The following is an 18,178-nucleotide window of genomic DNA, read 5'->3' on the forward strand; positions in this document are numbered from 1 at the left end:
CGATGACTCGACCGGGATGGGTCACCGCAAAGGGCGAGAGGACGGCAGCTGCGACTCTGGCTGACCGAGTCACGTTGAGCAAGATGCTCTCGAGGGGATCAGCAAGGCTCAAGGACGGGAAGAACAAGGTCGTTGAGGACAGAAAGCAGGTAGGGGCCGTTGTAGAGATGCTCGAGACGGAGTGGGCGAGCTGGATGGTCGTTTGCTGGTGGCCCGCCTCGAGATGGGCGCGATGTGCAGCGATGCGATCCGCTGGCTGCGGTCAGGGCTGGTGTTGGTGCATGAGCAGGTGTGCCGAGGATCCGCTGTCGGTATGCGCGCGGAGCCAGAACGAGAGAGCGGGGGAGCGATTACGGGGGAGACGAGGCAGGGCACGAGGTGGTGGTAGTGGTGGTGCTGCTGCTGCTGCTGATTGTTGTGGTGGCGAGCGGTGGTGTGTGACGGCGTGGATGACAGTGCTGACGGCGACGGGTGCGGCGATGGGGGCAAAGCTGAACGGGATGGGGAGAGTGGGGGTGGATTTCTGGTGCTGGTGATGGTGATGGTGTGATGGACGAGGCCAGGACAGCACCAGCGTCGCCTCTATCACGCGGGCAAGCTGCTGATGGGCGTGCGAGCGCGGTAGGCAGGCAGGCCAGGACGACGTCGGCCAGAGGCAGGCCAGGCCAGGCCAGGCGGGCTGAGGCGCCCCGCGCCAAAAAGGGGTCGGCCCCCCCAACCCAGCCTGAGCGCCCCTCCTGGCGTGTGGAGGCTTGGGGGCGCAGCACAGCAACCCATGCAGGCCAGCACGATAACGTCGTTCGCGGGGCCAGGCCAGCCAGTCGAGCTGGGCCAACCCAGACAGAGGTCAGGGTCCAAGTCAACTGGCCGCCGCCCGTGGCATGCGCGGCCCGGCCTCATTTTCGGGTCCGAAAGAGAACCACCATCGCTCGGCACCGACGGAAAGACTCGGGAGCGGCGTGGGGTGCCGGCCTCAGTCCTGGAACTTTGGAAATCCAGCCAGCCAGCCCGCTAGGCCAGCCCATCAGCCAGCCCAGCCACGCCCGCCGACCGACGCCCGCCCGCTTCGGAACATCGGGGGGGCAGCAGGCAGGCCATCGCCGACATCACTTGGCTTGCTTCTTCTCATCGCCACCACCGCCTCGCCCACACCCTATCCCTACTCTCCGTACAACCTAGCCACACACGCGCACACACGCATACACGCACAACATGCCCGCATTCCGACCTACTCCTCTGGCGCTCCGGGCCCAGCCCAACTTCAATCCGCACGTCGGACGCATGTGAGTGCCAGCCTCCCCTTACTCGCTGCTCCTCGTATGCAACCAGCAGTGGATAGTTGACCCAGACGAACCGCCATAAACTACCACCCCTGCGACGACCTCTGCAGTACCCCGAGCACCTTTGTCAAGTGGGGGCCAACCCTCGCCCTCTGGGGTGGTGCCGGCGCCGGCGCCGTCATGCTCTTTATGAGCAACGTGCCCATCTTCAAGCACGACGTCCTCATCAAGATGCCCTTTGTAAGTAGGCCTGCGGTGCCCTCCCGCTCGCCTCGTCCCGCTCTACCTCGATGTGGCTCTCTGGTGGCCTAACTCTGCCATTTCGCCCCTCTCCAATGCACCTCGCGCCTCAGATCGCTTCGTACTTTGAGGACAAGACCCACCCCGCCGACAACGCCTTCTAGGCTAGCGGGCTCTTTTCTGCCTCTTCGCTGCAGCCACCGGCCTCCTTGTTCAGATAAAGCACAAGGCAAGGCGAGGCGAGGCGAGGACGTCGTAGTTGTTCTGCAAGGCGATGCAATCAAAGGTCGTCCAGATCCACGAGCATCCGTTTCGATTCGATACCGCCTGCACTCGCCTCTCGGCTTCTCGTTATCCCTCGTCGCCCGTCTTGCAAGGCAGCGGAGGGAATGGACCATGCCGGCTGGGGCAGACGAGATCTAGGCCGACACAAAGAGAGACACGGGCACGACGGACGGACGCAACCACGCTGTCGTACTGATGCTTTTTCTCCAGAGAGCCATGCAGGATGCTTTTTTTCTTCTTTGGGGAGGGATCTTGCGACCCGCTCCGGATGCTGGTCGGAAATGATCGAAGGTCAGGTAGTCGGAGCGGCGAGCGGCAGGAGGACGACGGCGAATTGAGAGAGTCAGAGAGGGCCCAGGCTGACGTATGAAACTAGCTGCGACCGCCGCTCCGCCGCTCCGTCGCTGCGCCGCTGCCACGCTGCTGCACTCTGCGACACTGCCGCGGCTACTGCGGTGCGGGTGCAGACGCAGGCACCTCGGCGTCCATCTCGAGCTTGGCTAGCCGGCTCGTCAGCTCGGACAGCTCAGTCCTGTCGTCGCAGAGAGTCAAAGATAGAGAGGGAGCGAATATGGGCGGTCAGCTTTCGGTCCTCTTCTATCCGTGCGCATCGTTCCGCGGGCTTGCACGCTTCCGGGAAGCCCAGCCCACTCACTTCATCTCGAGGAGCGCCTTGAGCTCCGTCTCGGTCTCCTTTTCCAGCTTCTGCTTCTGCTCGGCCTCGGCCTCTTTTTTCGTCTGATCCTTGAGCTGCTTGACCCGGTCGCCCTGCGACGCCACCCGCGCCTCGAGGTCGAGCAGCTCGGGCGTCTTGTTCTTGACCACGACCTTGTTCCTCTCCTCGGCCGCCTTTTTGGCCGCCTTGGCCGCCTTCATGGCCTGCTTCTTGGACATGGCGGGCGCGTCGGCCTTGGCGGCGTCCTTGGCGTCGCTCGACCCGCCAAACTGGGCGCGCCACACGTCCTCCTCCGCCTCGTCGATGCGCTTGAACAGGTGCGCCGCCTTGCCGATCCGGTGGCCGGGCAGCAGGTCCAGCTGGAACCGGCCGTCGTCGGGCACGGCGCGCGGCGGCGCGTCGAGCTGCTTGAGGATCGAGTCGCACGTCTCGGGCATAAACGGGTGGATGAGCACCGACAGGAGCCAGATGACGTTGAGCGTCACCAGCATCACCTCGTCGCACTGCTCGCGCCGCTCGGTGAAGAGCGTGTTGTCAAAGCCCATCTCGACGAGGAACAGGTTCGAGCGCGCCGAGAGCGCCATCATGTGCTGCAGGCCCGAGCGGATCTTGACCGCCTCCATCGCCTCGATGTACTGCGCCAGCAGCGCGTTGACGTCGCGCACGTACTTGGCAATCACCGACGCCGAGCCGTCCTCGCCGGCGGGGGGCGCCGCCACCAGGGGACCCTCCTTGTACGTCCGCAGCTCCGAACCGGCAGGGATCTCGGGCACGGTGAGGTCGTACTTCTTCATGAAGGTCAGCACGCGGTTGCAGAAGTTGCCCAGGTTGGCCAGCAGCTCCGAGTTGTTGCGGGCGATAAAGTCGCGCCACGCGAACTGGCTGTCGGCCGTCTCGGGCCGGTTGGCCAGCAGGTAGTAGCGCCACACGCTCGGCGACAGGCCGAGCTCGCCCGCCTTGTCGCCAAAGACGCCGACGTTGCGCGACTTGGAAAACTTGCCGCCCTCGTACTGGAGGTACTCGGTGGTGCTGATGTGGTGGAGCATGGTCCACGGCTCCTTTGTGCCGATCAGGCACGACGGGAAGATGACGGTGTGGAAGCGCACATTGTCCTTGCCCATGAACTGGTAGAGCTTGACGTTGTCCGGATTCTTCCACCACTGCTGCCAGTCGTCGGTGTAGTTGGCCGTGATGCTCGGGTAGCCGATGGGCGCGTCGAACCACACGTAGAGCACCTTGTCCTCCATGCCCTTGATGGGGACGGGCACACCCCACTTGAGGTCGCGCGTCAGGCTAAAGGGCCGCAACCCCTCGCGGAACCAGCTCTCGGTGATCTGCCGGCCGTTCGACGACCAGCCGCCGGCCTCGGCGGCAGCGCGGGCCCACTTTTCCGTGAGCGGCTGGAGGTTGTCGATGCGAAGGAACATGTGGCGCGACTCCTTCTGGATGGGCGCCGACGAGCACACCTTGCAGCGCGGCTTGACCAGCTCGATGGCGTCGAGGAGCTGGCCGCATTTGTCGCACTGGTCGCCGCGCGCATCGTCGTACCCGCACTTGGGGCAGATGCCCTCGACGTATCGGTCGGCCAGGAAGCGCGTGCACTGCTCGCAGAAGAGCTGCGTCATGCTCTTCTCCTCGAGGTAGCCGTTCTCGTGCAGCTTGAGGAAGATGTCCTGAGCGATCCTGCGCACGATAGGATGGAAGGAGATGAAGCAGAGCGGGAGGGGTGAGGAAAGGGGGAGAGGGGGCCATGAGTACGCGCGCGGGACCGGGTAGCCCCAACGCACCGACTTCCGGCGACGGCCTCACTCACTCGGTCTGCTTGGGCGTCGTGGTCCTGCCAAAGTGGTCGAAGCCGAGCTGGAACCACTCGTAGACCTTTGCGTGGACGGCGTGGTACTTGTCGACGAGCTGCTGCGGCGTGACGCCGTCCTCGAGCGCCTTTGTCTCGGTGGCCGTCCCGTACTCGTCGGTGCCGCAGATGTAGAGCGTGTTGCGGTTGCGCGTGCGCGAGTAGCGGGCGTAGACGTCGGCGCTGAGGGTGGAACCGATGATGTTGCCAAGGTGGGGCACGTTGTTGACGTAGGGCAGCGCCGAGGTGACGAGGATGTTGGGCTCGCCCTGCTGCGGCAGGATCTTCTGGTTCTTGGCCGAGGTCTCGGTGGTGACCTTCATGAGCACCGAGGGCGAGTCGTTGTGCGCCCTCGTCTCCGAGACGGGGAGCGCCACGGGAAAGGGCGAGGCCATGTTGGCGGTGATCCGGCGAGGTGAGGGGACGGGATGGGGACAGGCGAGAGGTTGCGGGGTGAGGAAGCGCCGGTCAAGACCGTCGGGCGACTGGCAGGGAGGGTCTGCGCCTCTATCGATGTCTAGTAGAGTCGTGTGAAGGAGCCGTTCCTGTGGCTCGAGTGCAGGCGCTGCCGATGGCGATGGTGGAGGGAGGGGCGGTGGTGGTGGTAGCGAGTAGTGGGGAGAGCTCCACCCTCCTTGACCGCCCCTGCTGCCCGCGCTTCGAGAAGGGGTTGGATGCTGCCTGGCAGAGTGTGAGCCTTCTTTGGCTTTTTCCCCGTCAGGCGAGCGGGCGGGCGGGCAGGGGCCGGGCCAACTTGACTCGACTCGACTCGACCCTTTCTCTGTGCCTTTTCAGGAGGCGCATCAACTGCCCCACTCCCCTGCGCCACCTCCGCTCATGAGCAGGATCACGGCTCTGTTGACTCTCTCTCTGCTGCAATGTAGGTTGCGTTCACACGAACCGGGTCGGTCTAAGATTACAGTGGTGGACGGGCCGGGGTCTCGAGAGAGAGACAGAGAGAGCGAGAGACTGCGTGAAAAGTGGTGTTGCGAGCGGACTGCCCATGTCGATCGCCGAGAGCGACGCCCGGAGCTAAGCGCGGACGGCAACGAGGGTGTCGTGAGGAGGCGCGGAAGAGAGAAGGATGCCTGGCGCTACAAGGCGGCTACTGCTTTGGCTGCTCGGGCTGCTCGGCGCTCGCCGACGAGTCGGGCTTGGCCTCGCCCTCGGGTGCGCCCTTTTGCTCTCCCAGGCTCCACTCGGCCTCGATCCTCTCTCTTGCGCGGACAATCTTGGACTGGATGTAGAAGCTGCCCTGTCCGCCGCCCTCCTTGCCCTTGGGCGCGGGTGGCGCGTTGGTCTTGAAGAGGTGGTCGTAGTTCTTGACCATGTTTTCGCGCACCTGGTCGAGGAGCGACTTGGCCTCGTCGTTGGCGCCCGCCTTGGCGGCGCCCGAGACTAACGTGGCGTACGAGACGTCCTGCTTGAGGTTGAGGATCATCTTGGCCTCGTCGAGCGTCATGCGGTGCGACCGCGTGAGCGCATCAGAGGGCGAGCCCGTCCCCGTCCCCGAGGCGCCGCCCGCCGCCGCCGCCGCCTCGACCCGTCCTGCCCGTGCGTTGCGTCCCGCCTGCCGTCCCGCCTCGACCAGGGCCTTGCCCACAATCTGTGTTCCTACAAAGAGGATCTGCGCGAGCACCTTTGGGAGAGACTGCGATCGGTGGCGAAGGGGTTGACGGACGAGTGCGAGGGGTGACAGAAGCGACCCGCCAGAGGTCAGCGACAGGTCTCGAAGCGAGCGCAAGCGGCCCAAGCGTACGGGCCGCGCTGCCGTTTTGGCAACAACGCCTATCCACTCACCATGGTGGTACTGTTATCCGCTGCTGGTCCTGGTCAAATGATGTGGTGCGAGCTGCTGCTGCTGTCCCTGCTGCTGCTGTGGGTGGCGGTCCGTCCAACGCAAAGTGCGAGCGGCGGTCGATACGATTGGGAATGTGACGGGGTCGGTGGCGATCCTGGTAGGATGCTGTGTGCGTCTCGTGTGCGCGATGCGATGAACCGGGTGCGGGAGCTGGGTGGCGTGCTGCGAGGTGATGGCGAGGGTGATGGTGTGCAAAGGGTCGAAGGGCGTGGAAGGCCGGCCTTGACCTCGCCTGGCGGACCCGGCATTCTTCTCGCCCGCCTCAAATTTTTGGATTCGCGGGCCTGGCTTTGGCTGATCCCCTCACCCGCCCTCTCGACCGACGGCACCCGACCTCGCCCGCCTCCTCCACCCACCCCGCGCGCCTCGTCTCTCCTCTCCCGGCACACGACAACAAGACACCATCACCTGCCGTCGACTGCGCTGCAGGATGCGTTGGAGCAACATGGTTTGCTCCTGCTCTGTTATCAACCCAACACTCGCTGCTACAAATACATCCGAAGGTCGCGCTGCTCCACGCCGCCTCACTTCTGCGCGCCGAGGTTGCGGATGCGGTCGACGAGCTCCTGCACCTCGAGGTTGCCGCACCGCCTCAGCGCCTCGAGCTCCCACAGCACCTCTCCGCACTTGAGCACGCCGCCGGCCGTGGCATCCGGGTTCGCGGCGACGGGGTCGTACACGCCGTCCTTTGCGCGGTCCGTCGTGTCAACCAGGGCCAGCAGCCGGTCCTCGCGTGCGATCAGTTTGGCCACCAGCTTGAGCGAGCGCTGCACCGATGCGGGCGGCAGCTGCAGCGCAATGATGCACAGCCGCTTGACAAACGACGCGGAGCGATCGATCGGGATCGAGCGCGGCGGCGGGAAGAGGAGGACCAGGTCGAGCGAGCGGAACAGGAGGTCGGCAAGCGTCTTGCGTGTGTTGTGCTTGATCGACCGCTTCTCCTGCCCGTACACGGCCCGCTTGGTGTCGACCTCGGGCTTGGCGCCGAAGCTGTACGGGTTGTTTGAGTCCGGATCCTGCTCCAGGTCCGGCAGCGTCGAGAGCGGCAGCATCAGCGCGTAGAGGTGCGTCGTCAGGTCCGACAGGTCCAAATTGAGCACGTCGCCCTGGCCGCTCAGCAGCTCAAACGCTGTGTTGAGGCAGAGGAGCGCGTGGCGGATCGAGCGGTGCACCAGGTCAGAGCTCTGCTCCCGCCTCTCGCGTCGCTCCTCCTCGTCGCCGCCGTCGCCCTCGACGTCGGAGGGCGCGTCCTCCTCGTCGCTCGACTCGGCGTTGTCGTCGCCAGCTTTCTTGCTCTGCGACAGCCGGTCGAGGCTCGCAAAGCGGTCGACGTCGCTCTGCACGCGCTTCCGGGCCTCGGTGATGTGGACGCGCAGCACGGCCAGCAGGTCGCGGAAAAAGTCGACGTTGACGCGGTGGGCGAAGCGCGACAGGCCCTCGAGGGCGGATCCGAGCAGGTGGAGCGGGATCGAACCGATCGGCGCCTTGAGGATGGTGAAGTAGAGGACAAAGAGCAGCTTGAGGGTTTCGGTCTGGTGCTTTTCACGCTCCTGGAGGTCGACGGTGGCCTCGGCCTCCTTCATCTCGGCCTCGATGGCCTTGAGCTCCTTCATCTTTTTGCTCTGCTTCTTGCTGAGGTGCTGGCCGAGCCCCTTGCGCACCTCCTTGGGCGTCGCCTTGCCCTTGCCGACCTTGTTCTGGATGCGCTTGCGCTCCCGCTCCTGGCGCTCCTTTTCGGCCTCCTTAACCGGGTCCGACGCCGTCTCGGTGCTGGCGCGCTTGGTGCCGAGCTCGTCCTTGAGCCTCAGCTCGAGCAGGATGTCGAGGACGCGCGAGTTGACCTTGAACCGCCGCTCCTTGGTCATACGGTGGATCAGCCGGACCACCTCGTACGACACGGCGCCCTGCCGATCCTCGCGCACCACCTCGACCAGCGCCTCGTAGCAGCTCTCCTCGTCCTTGCCCCACCGCCGCCGGCTCATACGCGCCACGACGCACTGCAGCACATTGTCGCGGTAGTTGAAGTGCGTCGCCCGCGTGGCCAGCGTCGTCAGGCACCGCAGCGCCGAGGCATGGAGCGGCGAGTCGCGGTCCTTGACCTCCTGCTCGCACAGCTCGAGAAAGTCGCGGTAGGTCGACACGAGCCCCTGCTCGTACTCGCGGCGTCGCGCCACTTCTTGGCCCACCTGCTCCTCCTGCTCCTTTTCCGAAAGCGACCGGATGCGGTAGCCCGGCAGGATGTCGAGCAGGACGGCGAGGATCGACAGCAGCGAGAGCTGGCGGATCGCCGGGTCAATCTGCACCTTGAGCGGCCTCGGCGGAGTTGCGCCGGCCGGTGCGACGCCTCCGTGCTTGGCGACCAGCTTCTTGTACTGCGCCTGCTCCATCTTGATCTGCGCCACCTGCTCTGGCGGGGGCTGGACCGTGCGCTCCGAGAAGACGGCCAGCCTCCGCAGCAGGTTGAGGCTGACCTCGGGATCGGCCACAATCTGCGAGGCGAGCGAGGCGATCTGGTTCCTCGCCAGCTGGATCATCTGCATGCGCCTGGCGGCGGCGGCGTTGGCTTCGGCCTTGGCCTGGGCCTTGGCTTTGCCCTTGACGGCGGCGGCCGCAGAGGGCGGTGTGAAGCCGAGGAGGCAGATCTCGTAGGGGGCCGTCAAGTTGAATCTCGTCGAATGTAGCATCGAGGAGTGAGGCGTGGCGTTGGCCCTCGCCCTTGCCTCAATTTCTTCGGCGGCCTGCGATGATGATGGACTGTCCTCGCGCAGCGGTGCGTGGACGGCGCGGCTGTCCTTGTGTGCTGCCTCCTCCGCGTCGTCGTCCCCGTCATCCTCATCAAGGCCGTCCATGTCGTCGTCCCCGTCTCGATGCTCTGGCCGCGCATCGGGAGCTGTGTTTGCGTCGTCGTCGGAGCTCTCGTCGGCCTCGACGATCTGGCCGTCGGCCGTCCGGATGGGGAGGCGCTTGTTGCGATTGGCCTCCTTCGCCTTGAGCGCCTCGAGCTCCTCGCGTGCCTTCCTCTTTCGTAGCCGTTCCAGAACGCGAGCCTCGTCGTCGTCGCCTTCGTCGTCGTCGTCCTGGCCCGCCTTCCTCTTCTTGCCTTTGGCCGCTATTGTCGGTTCGTCGGATCGCTCGTCGTCGCTCTGCTCGACCGCCTCGCCCTCGCTGACGTCGCTGTGCTCCTCCCAGTCCTCGGACCCGATCGACTGCTGGTCAAGGTCGTCGTCCTCTTCGTCGAGGTCCGACATGCCGCTGAGGTCCGACAAGCCCTCCTCTTCCGCCTCTTCCTCCTCCTGCTCCCTGAGCCGTGCGGCGTGCTGCTCTGCCTTGATGCGCTTCTTCGCCTCTGCGAGCTCGAGCTTGTCGTTCTTGTTGCGCTTGGCGTGCAGCTTGTTCTCCTCCTTTTTCGTCAGCGGCTTCGACTTGTCCTTTTCGAGATTGGTGAGGAAGGCGAAGCTGGAAGCAGCGACAGTCTTTGGCTTCTTTGCCCGCGGTGCATCGGCGTGCTCGTCGTCGGTGGCGGCATCGTCGTCGCCGTCGTCCTGGCGGTCGTCGTCCGAAGAGACCTGAGACACCTCGTCGCTGTCGGCATAGTCGCTGATGGCGCTCTCTTCGTCCGAGTCGCCTTCTTCGCCGTCGCCTGCAGCGCCGCTCTCCCTATCGCGGGGCCTGCGCTGCTGCTGCTTGCTCTTCTGCTTCTTGAGGCTGGCCTTTGACTGCACGTTTCTGGCCTTGGACTGGGCTTTGAAGCCGGTCTTTGCCGAGGCGGCCTTCTTGGGCGCTGCAGACCTCTTTGGCGGCATGTCCGGCGATGGTGATGATAAGGAGTTAGCAGGCCGATCGGGGGAGGGTGGTGAGCGGCCGGCGAGGTGGTGTCAGAGTGGTCGAGGAGGCCAAGCAGGTGCAGCCAACCAGCCAACCAGCCAGCCAGCCAGCCAGCCCACAGAGAGGCGGGCCCTGGCCAAGTCGAAAAATTCAAAGCTTCGCGGCCAAAAAAGTTGGAGGGGCCGGGTCCAGCTTATGTCAGGCTGACGGGGCAGCACGGATCGAGGGAGCCTGGCCAGGCGTGCCTCGGAAGACGGCGAGGCGCGGGGAAAGAGCAACCGCCGGCTTGCAGGGAACCAGCCTGGCCTGGCCTGACGTCGAGGAGAGCAACACCAACCACCTGGCCCTGCTCCTGCTCCTCGTCCTTCTGCTCCTCATCGTCCTCCTCGACCGTCCCCAATCCCCGCATCGCTACCTTCGCCACTCCGCCAGCACGGCAACAACCCCCCCGCCATGTGGTCGGTGGTATCGGGCAGCTCGACGCTGGCGCCCATCTTGTCGTGGGCCATCCTCCCCACGCTCCTGACGCGCCTCGTGCTTGGGGTGCTGTACAACTCGTCGATCCTCTCGCGCCCCACGAACCCGCGCTCGGCCTTTTTCCACACCCAGACTGTCCAGGCGGCCGTCATCGTCTCGTACGGCCTCTACTCGTTCTCGCACGCCATCCTTGCCGCGCCGCGCAATTACTACGGCATCCTCGGCCTGCCCCTCGACGTCGACCCAGAGGGCGAGGCCGTCAAGCGCGCATTTCGCGCCCTCGCGCGCAGGTTCCACCCGGACAAGGTCGGGCCGCAGGGAGAAGCGTACTTTATCCTCCTCCGTAAAGCCCACGATGCGCTCCAGGACGCGGGCAAGCGATTCGCCTACGATCGGTGAGTTGGCCAGCCTGGTCGGTCAGCAGGGCCCCCCTCTCCTGCCCAATCGCTGGCGCTGCTTTCGACGTTCCTAAACCTTCAAGTCCATCCGAACTCCTCTGACGACGACGACGATAGCTTTGGTCCGGAGGTGACCGAGTGGCGCGACTGCATCACCCTGCGCGAGTACATGGTGCGCGGACTGCAGCGCTGCGTCGGCTTCTACATCGTCAACCCGGTCGTCTATACCGTCGTGACCTATCTCGGCGGGCACAACACCGTGCCTCACTTTGTGAGTCGACATCCCCTCGATCGAGGGTCAGGCTGCCCCTTCTGGATCGCTCGCTGACTGATGCCCGATCGCTTCTACACCTCGCACCTTCTCCCGTCGCCGACGACCAGTGGCGCCTCTCTGCGCTCCTGGCGCTCCTCACCGTCGAGCTGCGGCTCCTCCTCTCGCCCACGATGCCGGAGGTGGTGCGCGTCCTCCTCCCCAATTGGACGCAGCACGACCTCATCCACCTCCTCCACGAGCTCTTCACCGTCCTCCTCCTCGCAACGCAGCACCTGGCGCCCGTCATCTCGGCCCTGGCCACGGGCCCGCAGCCCGCGCGGCCGGCCGACGAGGTGAGGGCGCTCGAGCAGATGGCGTCGCAGATCGACCAGCTCGCCCAACGCTCGGCGTTCGAGAGCGCGCGCGGCGTCGCCGTAGAGTGAGTGACTGCCCTTCGTTCCCTCCTTCATCCCGGAGAAAAGAGGTCGTGGTCAATCAACCGTGCCTCTCGTCCTTAAGAGAGACGCAGAGAGAAAGGGAAGTGAGTGTGTCGGCCGCTCACCCCATCCCCTTGCACCCGCGCACCACCGTCCCCGTCGTTCTTTTGGCAGGTTACGGCCTCTCCGCCCTACACCAGCCGCAACGACAACGACGATCCAACAAGCCGCCGCATCCGCATCCGCGTCTGCTGCCGCTGCTGGGGCCAAGAAGTCGAGTCAACCGGCAGTGGACACGCCCAAGACGAAGCGCGAGCCCACGACGGCGGAACTCGAGTGGTCGCGCCAGTTTGCGCGCAGCCTGGCACGTACCCGCCTCTCGCACGTCGTCGCCGTCGCCGAAGTCGAAAAGGACCTGCGCGAACAGCAGCAGCAGCAGCAGCAGCAGCAGTCGAAGCCTCCTCCGTCGTCCTCTTCACCTCCGTCGTCGTCGTCGTCGTCGCAGCAGCAGCCTTTGCCGCCGTATTCGAAGGTGGAAGGCGGAACCGTGGTGGATGGCGACAAGAGTGCATCACACTCTCCAGCAGCGGCATGATGCGGCGTGGTGGTCGCCGTTCGGCTCGTCGACTCGCCCGGAGGACCCTCCGCCCCACCTCCGTCCTGTATTCCTTGTATACCTAGACTCTCTCGTCGCGGACATCGTACGCCGCTCCATCCATCCGTTCATCCTCGAGGACACACGAGAGGCGGCAACGGCGACGGCGGCTACATCGCAAATGTTCATCGACGTTTACGGCTTTCCCGAGCGATCCAGATATACAGCCATCGTTCCTGTGTGCGGCGGGGCGTGCCCCTTGGGCGCCAAGGGACAAGGGCGAAGGGCGGGGAGCGGGGGGCGAGTCTAGTTAGTGGACGCGGGGCTTGCGTCTATACGCGTCCTCGTTGGCGGGCTTGCCGCCAAACTTGGCCGCCAGCTGCCGGTACTCCTGGTCGTCGTCTACGTGGACAAAGTGTTCGAGCTGGTGCGGCGTGCCGTTGGCCGCCTCGTCCTTGCGCTTGTTGCGTTGCTCGTTCTGTCGTCGTGCGGCGCGGGTCGAGAGGGCAGCGAAGGTGTGGTAGAAGCACAAGGTCAGACTGGTCCTGCTTTCGCCTCGGCGCCCGATGGACACAAAGCGGGAAGTGCTGCGAGTGCCGCGCAGAAAGAGAGCCGGGGCCTGGAGCATGCGCCCGCCACTCACCTCGATCCGTGCCTTGTCGCGGCTGGCGGTGTCGTAGTCGCCAGTCCGGATGCCGTTGGCCACCGTCTTCCACACCTTGCGGCTCTCCATGTCGCCCTGGCTGTCGACGTCGTCGACGTGGATCTCCTCGCGCGGCGTGTTGGCGTCCCAAAAGACGTCGTCCTTGCCGCCGCTGAGGCTCTTGCCCTTGTACTTGCTCACGCCCGCCCACTCGCCCTCGATGTTGTACAGCGAGCTCCCGCCGGCGCCGATCGACGCCTTGAACGAGTGCGACTTGCCTGAAAAGTAGCCCTTGCCCGTGTAGGTGAGCGTGGTGAGCAGGCCCGACGTCGACTGGATGTACGAGGTGCCCGTCAGCTCGACGTAGGGGCTGCCGTACCACAGGCCCTCGATGACGAGGTTGGGCAGCGTGATGAGGTAGAGCTCCTCGTTGGCCATCGACGCCGTCTTTACGCGCATCATGGCGTGGCCGACCTGCTTGACGTTGATGGCGCGTCCGCTAAACGACGTCTTCTGCGCGCAGTGGCCCTCGAGCGTGACGCCGGCCTTTGCATTCTCGATGTGGTACGCCGTGATGGGCGGGTGGTGCGAGACTGGGGGTTGGCGGTCATAGAAAGGGGTATGCGTCCTCGTCAGCCCTGCACGCTTCCGCGCCTCGTAGGTAGACTTCTGCCTTGCCTATTTCCATCGACGCTCTGTCGGCCAGTCTGCCGGCACACTCACCCTGCTCCGCGACGAGCGTGGTGTCGCCCCTGCCGTCCTTGTCGCCCCATTTTCCGAGGAAGAGCTCGCCGAGGATGGGGTTGAGGGGCTTCTTCTCGCTGCCCATCGACGTGTTGCGCGCGGTGAACTGGCCCTTGAGGGTTCCGATGAACCACTTGAGGACGAGGACCATGCGCTCGACCTCGTCCTTTCCCTTTGCGATTTCGGCAAACTGGGAGGGGTGCTCGCCCCAGTAGGCGGGGAACTCGACGAGCGAGACGGGCGAGAGGATGAACGAGGGCGCCGTCATCGACGAGAGGTCGCCCGAGAAGGTGGCGATCGACTTGAGGAACTGCATGGCGGGGCGGGCGGGCGAGCGAGCGAGCGGACGGGTTACGTCGGTTATACGGAGGGGTCAGCGAACACGTCCCGAGCAGCAGGATGCAGATGCGGTCATGGCGGCGTCTGCCTGGGCTGCGCTTTGCACTCACCTGACCCCATCCCTGCTTCTGGTCGGCGGGGACGGCGGCTCCGACCTCTTCTTCGGCGCCCATGTTTGTTGCTGAGGGTGGGGGGTCCGGGGTATGAGTTGGGTTAGGTCCGCGCGGTGGTTTGCGGGCGAGAGTCTGTTGAGCTGCGAGGCGATCAAACTGGGTCGAAGCAGTGAGGATGACAGTGATAGTGAGGGTGGCGGTGGTGGTCGTAGCGATGGTGGCGATGCTCGGGCCAATCAGGGGGTCAGAGGCAGAGCAGGCCATAAAGCAGGCGGCGCCGAGCCAGCCCAGCCCAGCTGTTGCCCAGACTGCTGCCCAGCCGGCTCGCCTGCTCGCCTCGTGAGGGAAAAGCAGCAGCAGCAGCAGCGGCGGCGACAACAGCGGCAGCGGCGGCGCACAGGCAGGGTTGAGGCAGGCCAGGCTGCATCAAGCAGATGTGGAGCTGCAGGCACAGCTCGTCCACCTCATTGCATCAGACGTCCTTGCTTGCGTTTAGGCCTCGCGCCGGCGCCCTGCCACAGGCCAGCAGACAGGCCTACATAAGGGTAGCCTAGCCTGCCTCTACGCACGGCTGCAAGCAGCGGGCGCACGGCCAGGCTACATCCGAGCCCAGCCACCCGAGCCACGTCCCCCGGCCTCGTCCCTCCCTCCGGCCGCCGTTTTCAGCGAGGCCGGCCTACGCTGTCGGCGGCCCCTGAAGAGGGCCAGGTGAGGCAGGGGCTCAAGCCAGCCAAACCGCAACGCAACAGCACGTACGTATGCACGCCGTCCATCTATCCGTCTCGACGATGCTTCAACGGCCGGTCCCGAAATAGACCACCGACAGGCCCAAGGCCGGGCCCGGCCCTCGGCCACGTTGTGTTCCATCTTCGCTCCTCTCCGCCGTAGCAGCACCACCGCCCCTACCTTTACAGGGACTTGGCTCCGCACGCGCTCGACGCTCGTTAAGCATGAGAGGAGACAACAGTGCTGAGAGAGAGAGAGAGAGAGAGAGAGGAAGAGGGCCTACTACAAATACAGCCGTGCTACATTCGCGCCGCGCCACGGTGGGCTGGCACGGTAGCTGCGGCGAGAGGGGGCGTCCATGGCAGTGCGGTGCCTGCCCTGGCCTGGCCTAGCCTCGACCCGGTCCACGTCACGTCGAGACAATCGTCTCGCGGATGGCGGGCTGCTTGCAGATCTCGCGGAAGAGCCGACGCCACTCGAGCGGATCGCCCTTGCTCCGCCTCATAATCACCAGGCACTGCGCCGTCCGGCTCGCTCCACCGTCCTCGTGGCGCTCACCGCTTCCGCCGCCGCCGCCGCCGCCCAGCACCTCGATCCTCACGTCGCCCCGCAGCGGGCACTTGCGCTTGTCCATAGTCCCCAGTCGGATCCGTGCTCCACGCGTGCCGATCTTGACCTTGCCGCCGACGGCAGCGCTGCCCGGCGAAGCCGCCCGCGCCTTGTCCTTGTCCCCGCCGCCCGATTCCTTCATCCTGACGTCGCCCGTGTCGCCGTGCACCATGAACGTGTAGGCCTCCTCGATCTCCTCGGCCTCGCCCATCGGCTCCACGCTCTTCTGCACCGCCAGCATGTCGAGCATCTCGGCCACCAGCGTCGTAATCGTCGCCGCGTCCGCCGTCGAAAAGAAGCGCGTCAGGTGCGGCGAGAAGCGCGCGTGCGTGCCGCCCGTCGCCAGCGAGTCGAATTGGGTCTGCGAGGTGGGTGCCAGCGAAGAGACAGAACGGCAGCGGCAGTCAGCATCGCAATCGTGCCTGTCCACCTGCGTCGATCGGGTCCAGGAGTGCTCACAAAGTGGTTGAGCGCCTGCGTGAACTGGCTCGCCTCGGGCACCCCTCCCGAGCTGCCCGGCTGGCCCGTCGAGCCCGGGAACTCGAGCCTGCGATTTGAGATCTGCTGGCTCATTGCGAGCCTCCTTCCGGCATCGTCGCCACCGCCGCCGGCCAGCGAGGGCAGAGCCGTCGACGACGGCAGCTGCAGCGGCGCGTCCCTCGCCCCACCCGCGCCGAAGCCCAGCGACGACTTCTGGATCGCCTCGGGCTGCGTCAGCGACACGTTCTCCGGAATCTCGGCGCGCTTGCCGTCGGTATGGAGGTCGACGCGGGCGATCATAGCGCCGCCGACGCCGACGCCGCCAGTGATGTCGATGCTGATGTCGCCCGAGACGGCGAGGCCCTGGAGCAGCTTCTCGGCCAGGTTGACGGGGTCGTTGCAGCGGCCCTTTTGCGTGATCAGGTCGTTGCGCCGCATGTACCAGCGGTGGCGCTTGATCCGCTCAAAGCTGATACGCTTCTCCGGATACGGGTTCATCATCTTCTTGAGCAGCGATAGCGCGTCGGCTGGGATGCGCGTCCACGGGTCGTACTGGAACAGCTCGCCGGAGCGGTAGGCGCAGTACTCGGGCGAGCGCGACGTCGGCTCGTCCCACGGCGTGCTGCCCACCAGGAGCGCAAACAGGACGACGCCCGACGACCATACGTCGACTGGCTCTCCCTTGTATGGCTTGCCGTTCATCTGCGAGAGTGAGAGGTTGCCAGGGTTGCGAGGTGCGTCGCAGAGGGGAACCTTTCAGCGGGTGCAAGCGTCAGATGCGTCTCAAGTTCGTCGAGCTCACCTCGGGCGCGATGTAGGGCAGACTGCCGCACGCTCCGTTCATCTCCCTCTCCTTGCCCTTGTACTTGTAGACGCTGCACAGACCAAAGTCGGCAATCTTGAGGTTGCCTGTTGTGCGGCGCAGAGCAGCAGTGGGGAGCGAGTGGCGTCGTCAGTATGCCCTGCCTCGAGCGGATAGGCGCAATCGGCCGTCTGATGCGGGCGGCGCCTCACCCTCTGCGTCCAGCAGCATGTTTTCCGGCTTGATGTCACGATGCGCGACGCCTTGGGAATGGATGTACTCCTGCGGTCGCACGATCGAGGATAGGTCAGTCTGAGGGTCTCGTCTCCAGGGCGGGGCGTCGAGGAGCGACTCACGAGCCCTGCCATGAGCTGGAGGAAGTAGAAGTGGGCCAGATCCTCCTCGACGCCGTAGTCCGGGGCTAGATGCATGATCGCAGACGGGCGAAGAGGAAGGGAGCAGGTCAGAGCGCCGTCTAGGGCCAACCCGTTCGCTGCCCTGACACGAGGAGGGAGGGCGCTCACCGATCTTGTCAAAGAGGTCGCCGCCGGCGCCGAGCTCGAGGACCATGTAGAGGCCGGGGACGTAGTTTTCCTCCCTGACTTCGCCGTTCTGCTTGCGCTCCCTCTCCTTGTCCATGGCCTGCTTGCTCTCCTGGGTGGTGGCGACGGCGTCGCCCATGAGGATGCCCTTTTCGGTGGCGCCCTGTCCGTTTTTGGCGAGGCCCCTCTCGACTGCTCCGAGGAACTCGAGGACGTTGGCGTGCTTGAGGATTGAGTGGACCTGCACCTCTTTCTGGAGCGCTCTGCGGTCGATGGGGATCTTGTTGGAGCGGCCGGGTGCGTACGAGATGACTTTAATGGCGGCGACGGGGTGCGACTTGGAGCGCGGGTTGACGGCGCGGAAGACCTTGGAGAAGCCGCCTCCGCCGATGAGCTGGACGATGCGGTAGTCGAGCACCGTCGGGTACGACTGGCCCGTTGATGAGATGGGGATGGGCATGGCGGTGGCGAGGGGCGGCGGCGGCGGCGAGCGAGCGAGCAAGGGTGGCGCAGCAGAGAGCAGGGATTGGGGGCTTCCGATCCGATGCGATCCAGAACGTGGTATGCAGGGTATCGTCGGGGTAGTGCGGTGTAGGATTCGATTGGTCAAGGGAGGGGGATGGGATGATGGTCTATGGTGATGGAGCTGGTGCGTCGCGAGGGAGGCCCTAGGTGCGAGCGAGGGTCGAGGGTGGTGATGGTGGCGGCGGCCGAGGTGGCGAAAGTGACACGCAACACCGGCCCCTCGAGGCGAGCCAACAGGCAGGCAGGCCCAGGCAGGCCAAGCCAAGCCCACAGGCCAAAAAGTCGCGCAGCCAGGCCAGCCAACAGGACAGCGCGTCGCGGTGAGAGCTCGAAAAAGCCACACAGGCACAGGGCTGGCAAGTGGAGGTCAGGCTGGCAGAGAGGGGGGCCCGCCACGCCGCTTCACCGCCTCTTCGCCTGCATCCGCGTCCCTCCGGCAGCGTGGCCAGACAAGGCATAGGAGGCCACGCCTCGAC

At 65.3% G+C, this 18,178-nt stretch overlaps 7 protein-coding genes across 7 annotated transcripts; 2 read left to right on the forward strand and 5 right to left on the reverse strand.

Moving 5' to 3' along the window:
- Positions 1 to 1,212: 1,212 nt before the first annotated feature.
- Positions 1,213 to 1,684, forward strand: PFL1_02238 (uncharacterized protein; the record flags this gene model as incomplete). Its single annotated transcript, XM_007879751.1, has 3 exons — positions 1,213 to 1,283; positions 1,391 to 1,520; positions 1,634 to 1,684. The coding sequence occupies 3 exons, from the start codon at positions 1,213 to 1,215 to the stop codon at positions 1,682 to 1,684; spliced, it is 252 nt and encodes an 83-aa protein (XP_007877942.1).
- A 568-nt stretch (positions 1,685 to 2,252) lies between these two features.
- Positions 2,253 to 4,728, reverse strand: PFL1_02239 (uncharacterized protein; the record flags this gene model as incomplete). Its single annotated transcript, XM_007879752.1, has 3 exons — positions 2,253 to 2,337; positions 2,461 to 4,164; positions 4,295 to 4,728. The coding sequence occupies 3 exons, from the start codon at positions 4,726 to 4,728 to the stop codon at positions 2,253 to 2,255; spliced, it is 2,223 nt and encodes a 740-aa protein (XP_007877943.1).
- A 710-nt stretch (positions 4,729 to 5,438) lies between these two features.
- Positions 5,439 to 6,136, reverse strand: PFL1_02240 (uncharacterized protein; the record flags this gene model as incomplete). Its single annotated transcript, XM_007879753.1, has 2 exons — positions 5,439 to 5,984; positions 6,134 to 6,136. The coding sequence occupies 2 exons, from the start codon at positions 6,134 to 6,136 to the stop codon at positions 5,439 to 5,441; spliced, it is 549 nt and encodes a 182-aa protein (XP_007877944.1).
- Positions 6,137 to 6,718: 582 nt separating this feature from the next.
- Positions 6,719 to 9,997, reverse strand: PFL1_02241 (uncharacterized protein; the record flags this gene model as incomplete). Its single annotated transcript, XM_007879754.1, has 1 exon — positions 6,719 to 9,997. One exon carries the CDS (start codon positions 9,995 to 9,997, stop codon positions 6,719 to 6,721), a length of 3,279 nt encoding a protein of 1,092 aa, XP_007877945.1.
- A 475-nt stretch (positions 9,998 to 10,472) lies between these two features.
- PFL1_02242 (uncharacterized protein) lies at positions 10,473 to 12,179 on the forward strand (the record flags this gene model as incomplete). Its single annotated transcript, XM_007879755.1, has 4 exons — positions 10,473 to 10,891; positions 11,012 to 11,165; positions 11,276 to 11,586; positions 11,759 to 12,179. The coding sequence occupies 4 exons, from the start codon at positions 10,473 to 10,475 to the stop codon at positions 12,177 to 12,179; spliced, it is 1,305 nt and encodes a 434-aa protein (XP_007877946.1).
- Positions 12,180 to 12,489: 310 nt separating this feature from the next.
- Positions 12,490 to 14,078, reverse strand: PFL1_02243 (uncharacterized protein; the record flags this gene model as incomplete). The annotated part of the gene is made up of 4 exons (XM_007879756.1): positions 12,490 to 12,657; positions 12,823 to 13,415; positions 13,546 to 13,876; positions 14,016 to 14,078. 4 exons carry the CDS (start codon positions 14,076 to 14,078, stop codon positions 12,490 to 12,492), a joined length of 1,155 nt encoding a protein of 384 aa, XP_007877947.1.
- Positions 14,079 to 15,153: 1,075 nt separating this feature from the next.
- PFL1_02244 (uncharacterized protein) lies at positions 15,154 to 17,637 on the reverse strand (the record flags this gene model as incomplete). The annotated part of the gene is made up of 6 exons (XM_007879757.1): positions 15,154 to 15,714; positions 15,813 to 16,535; positions 16,636 to 16,742; positions 16,848 to 16,917; positions 16,992 to 17,056; positions 17,160 to 17,637. 6 exons carry the CDS (start codon positions 17,635 to 17,637, stop codon positions 15,154 to 15,156), a joined length of 2,004 nt encoding a protein of 667 aa, XP_007877948.1.
- Positions 17,638 to 18,178: the final 541 nt, after the last annotated feature.

This window comes from Pseudozyma flocculosa (genome assembly GCF_000417875.1).
Source record: "Pseudozyma flocculosa PF-1 unplaced genomic scaffold scaffold00006, whole genome shotgun sequence".
NCBI lineage: Eukaryota > Fungi > Basidiomycota > Ustilaginomycetes > Ustilaginales > Ustilaginaceae > Pseudozyma > Pseudozyma flocculosa.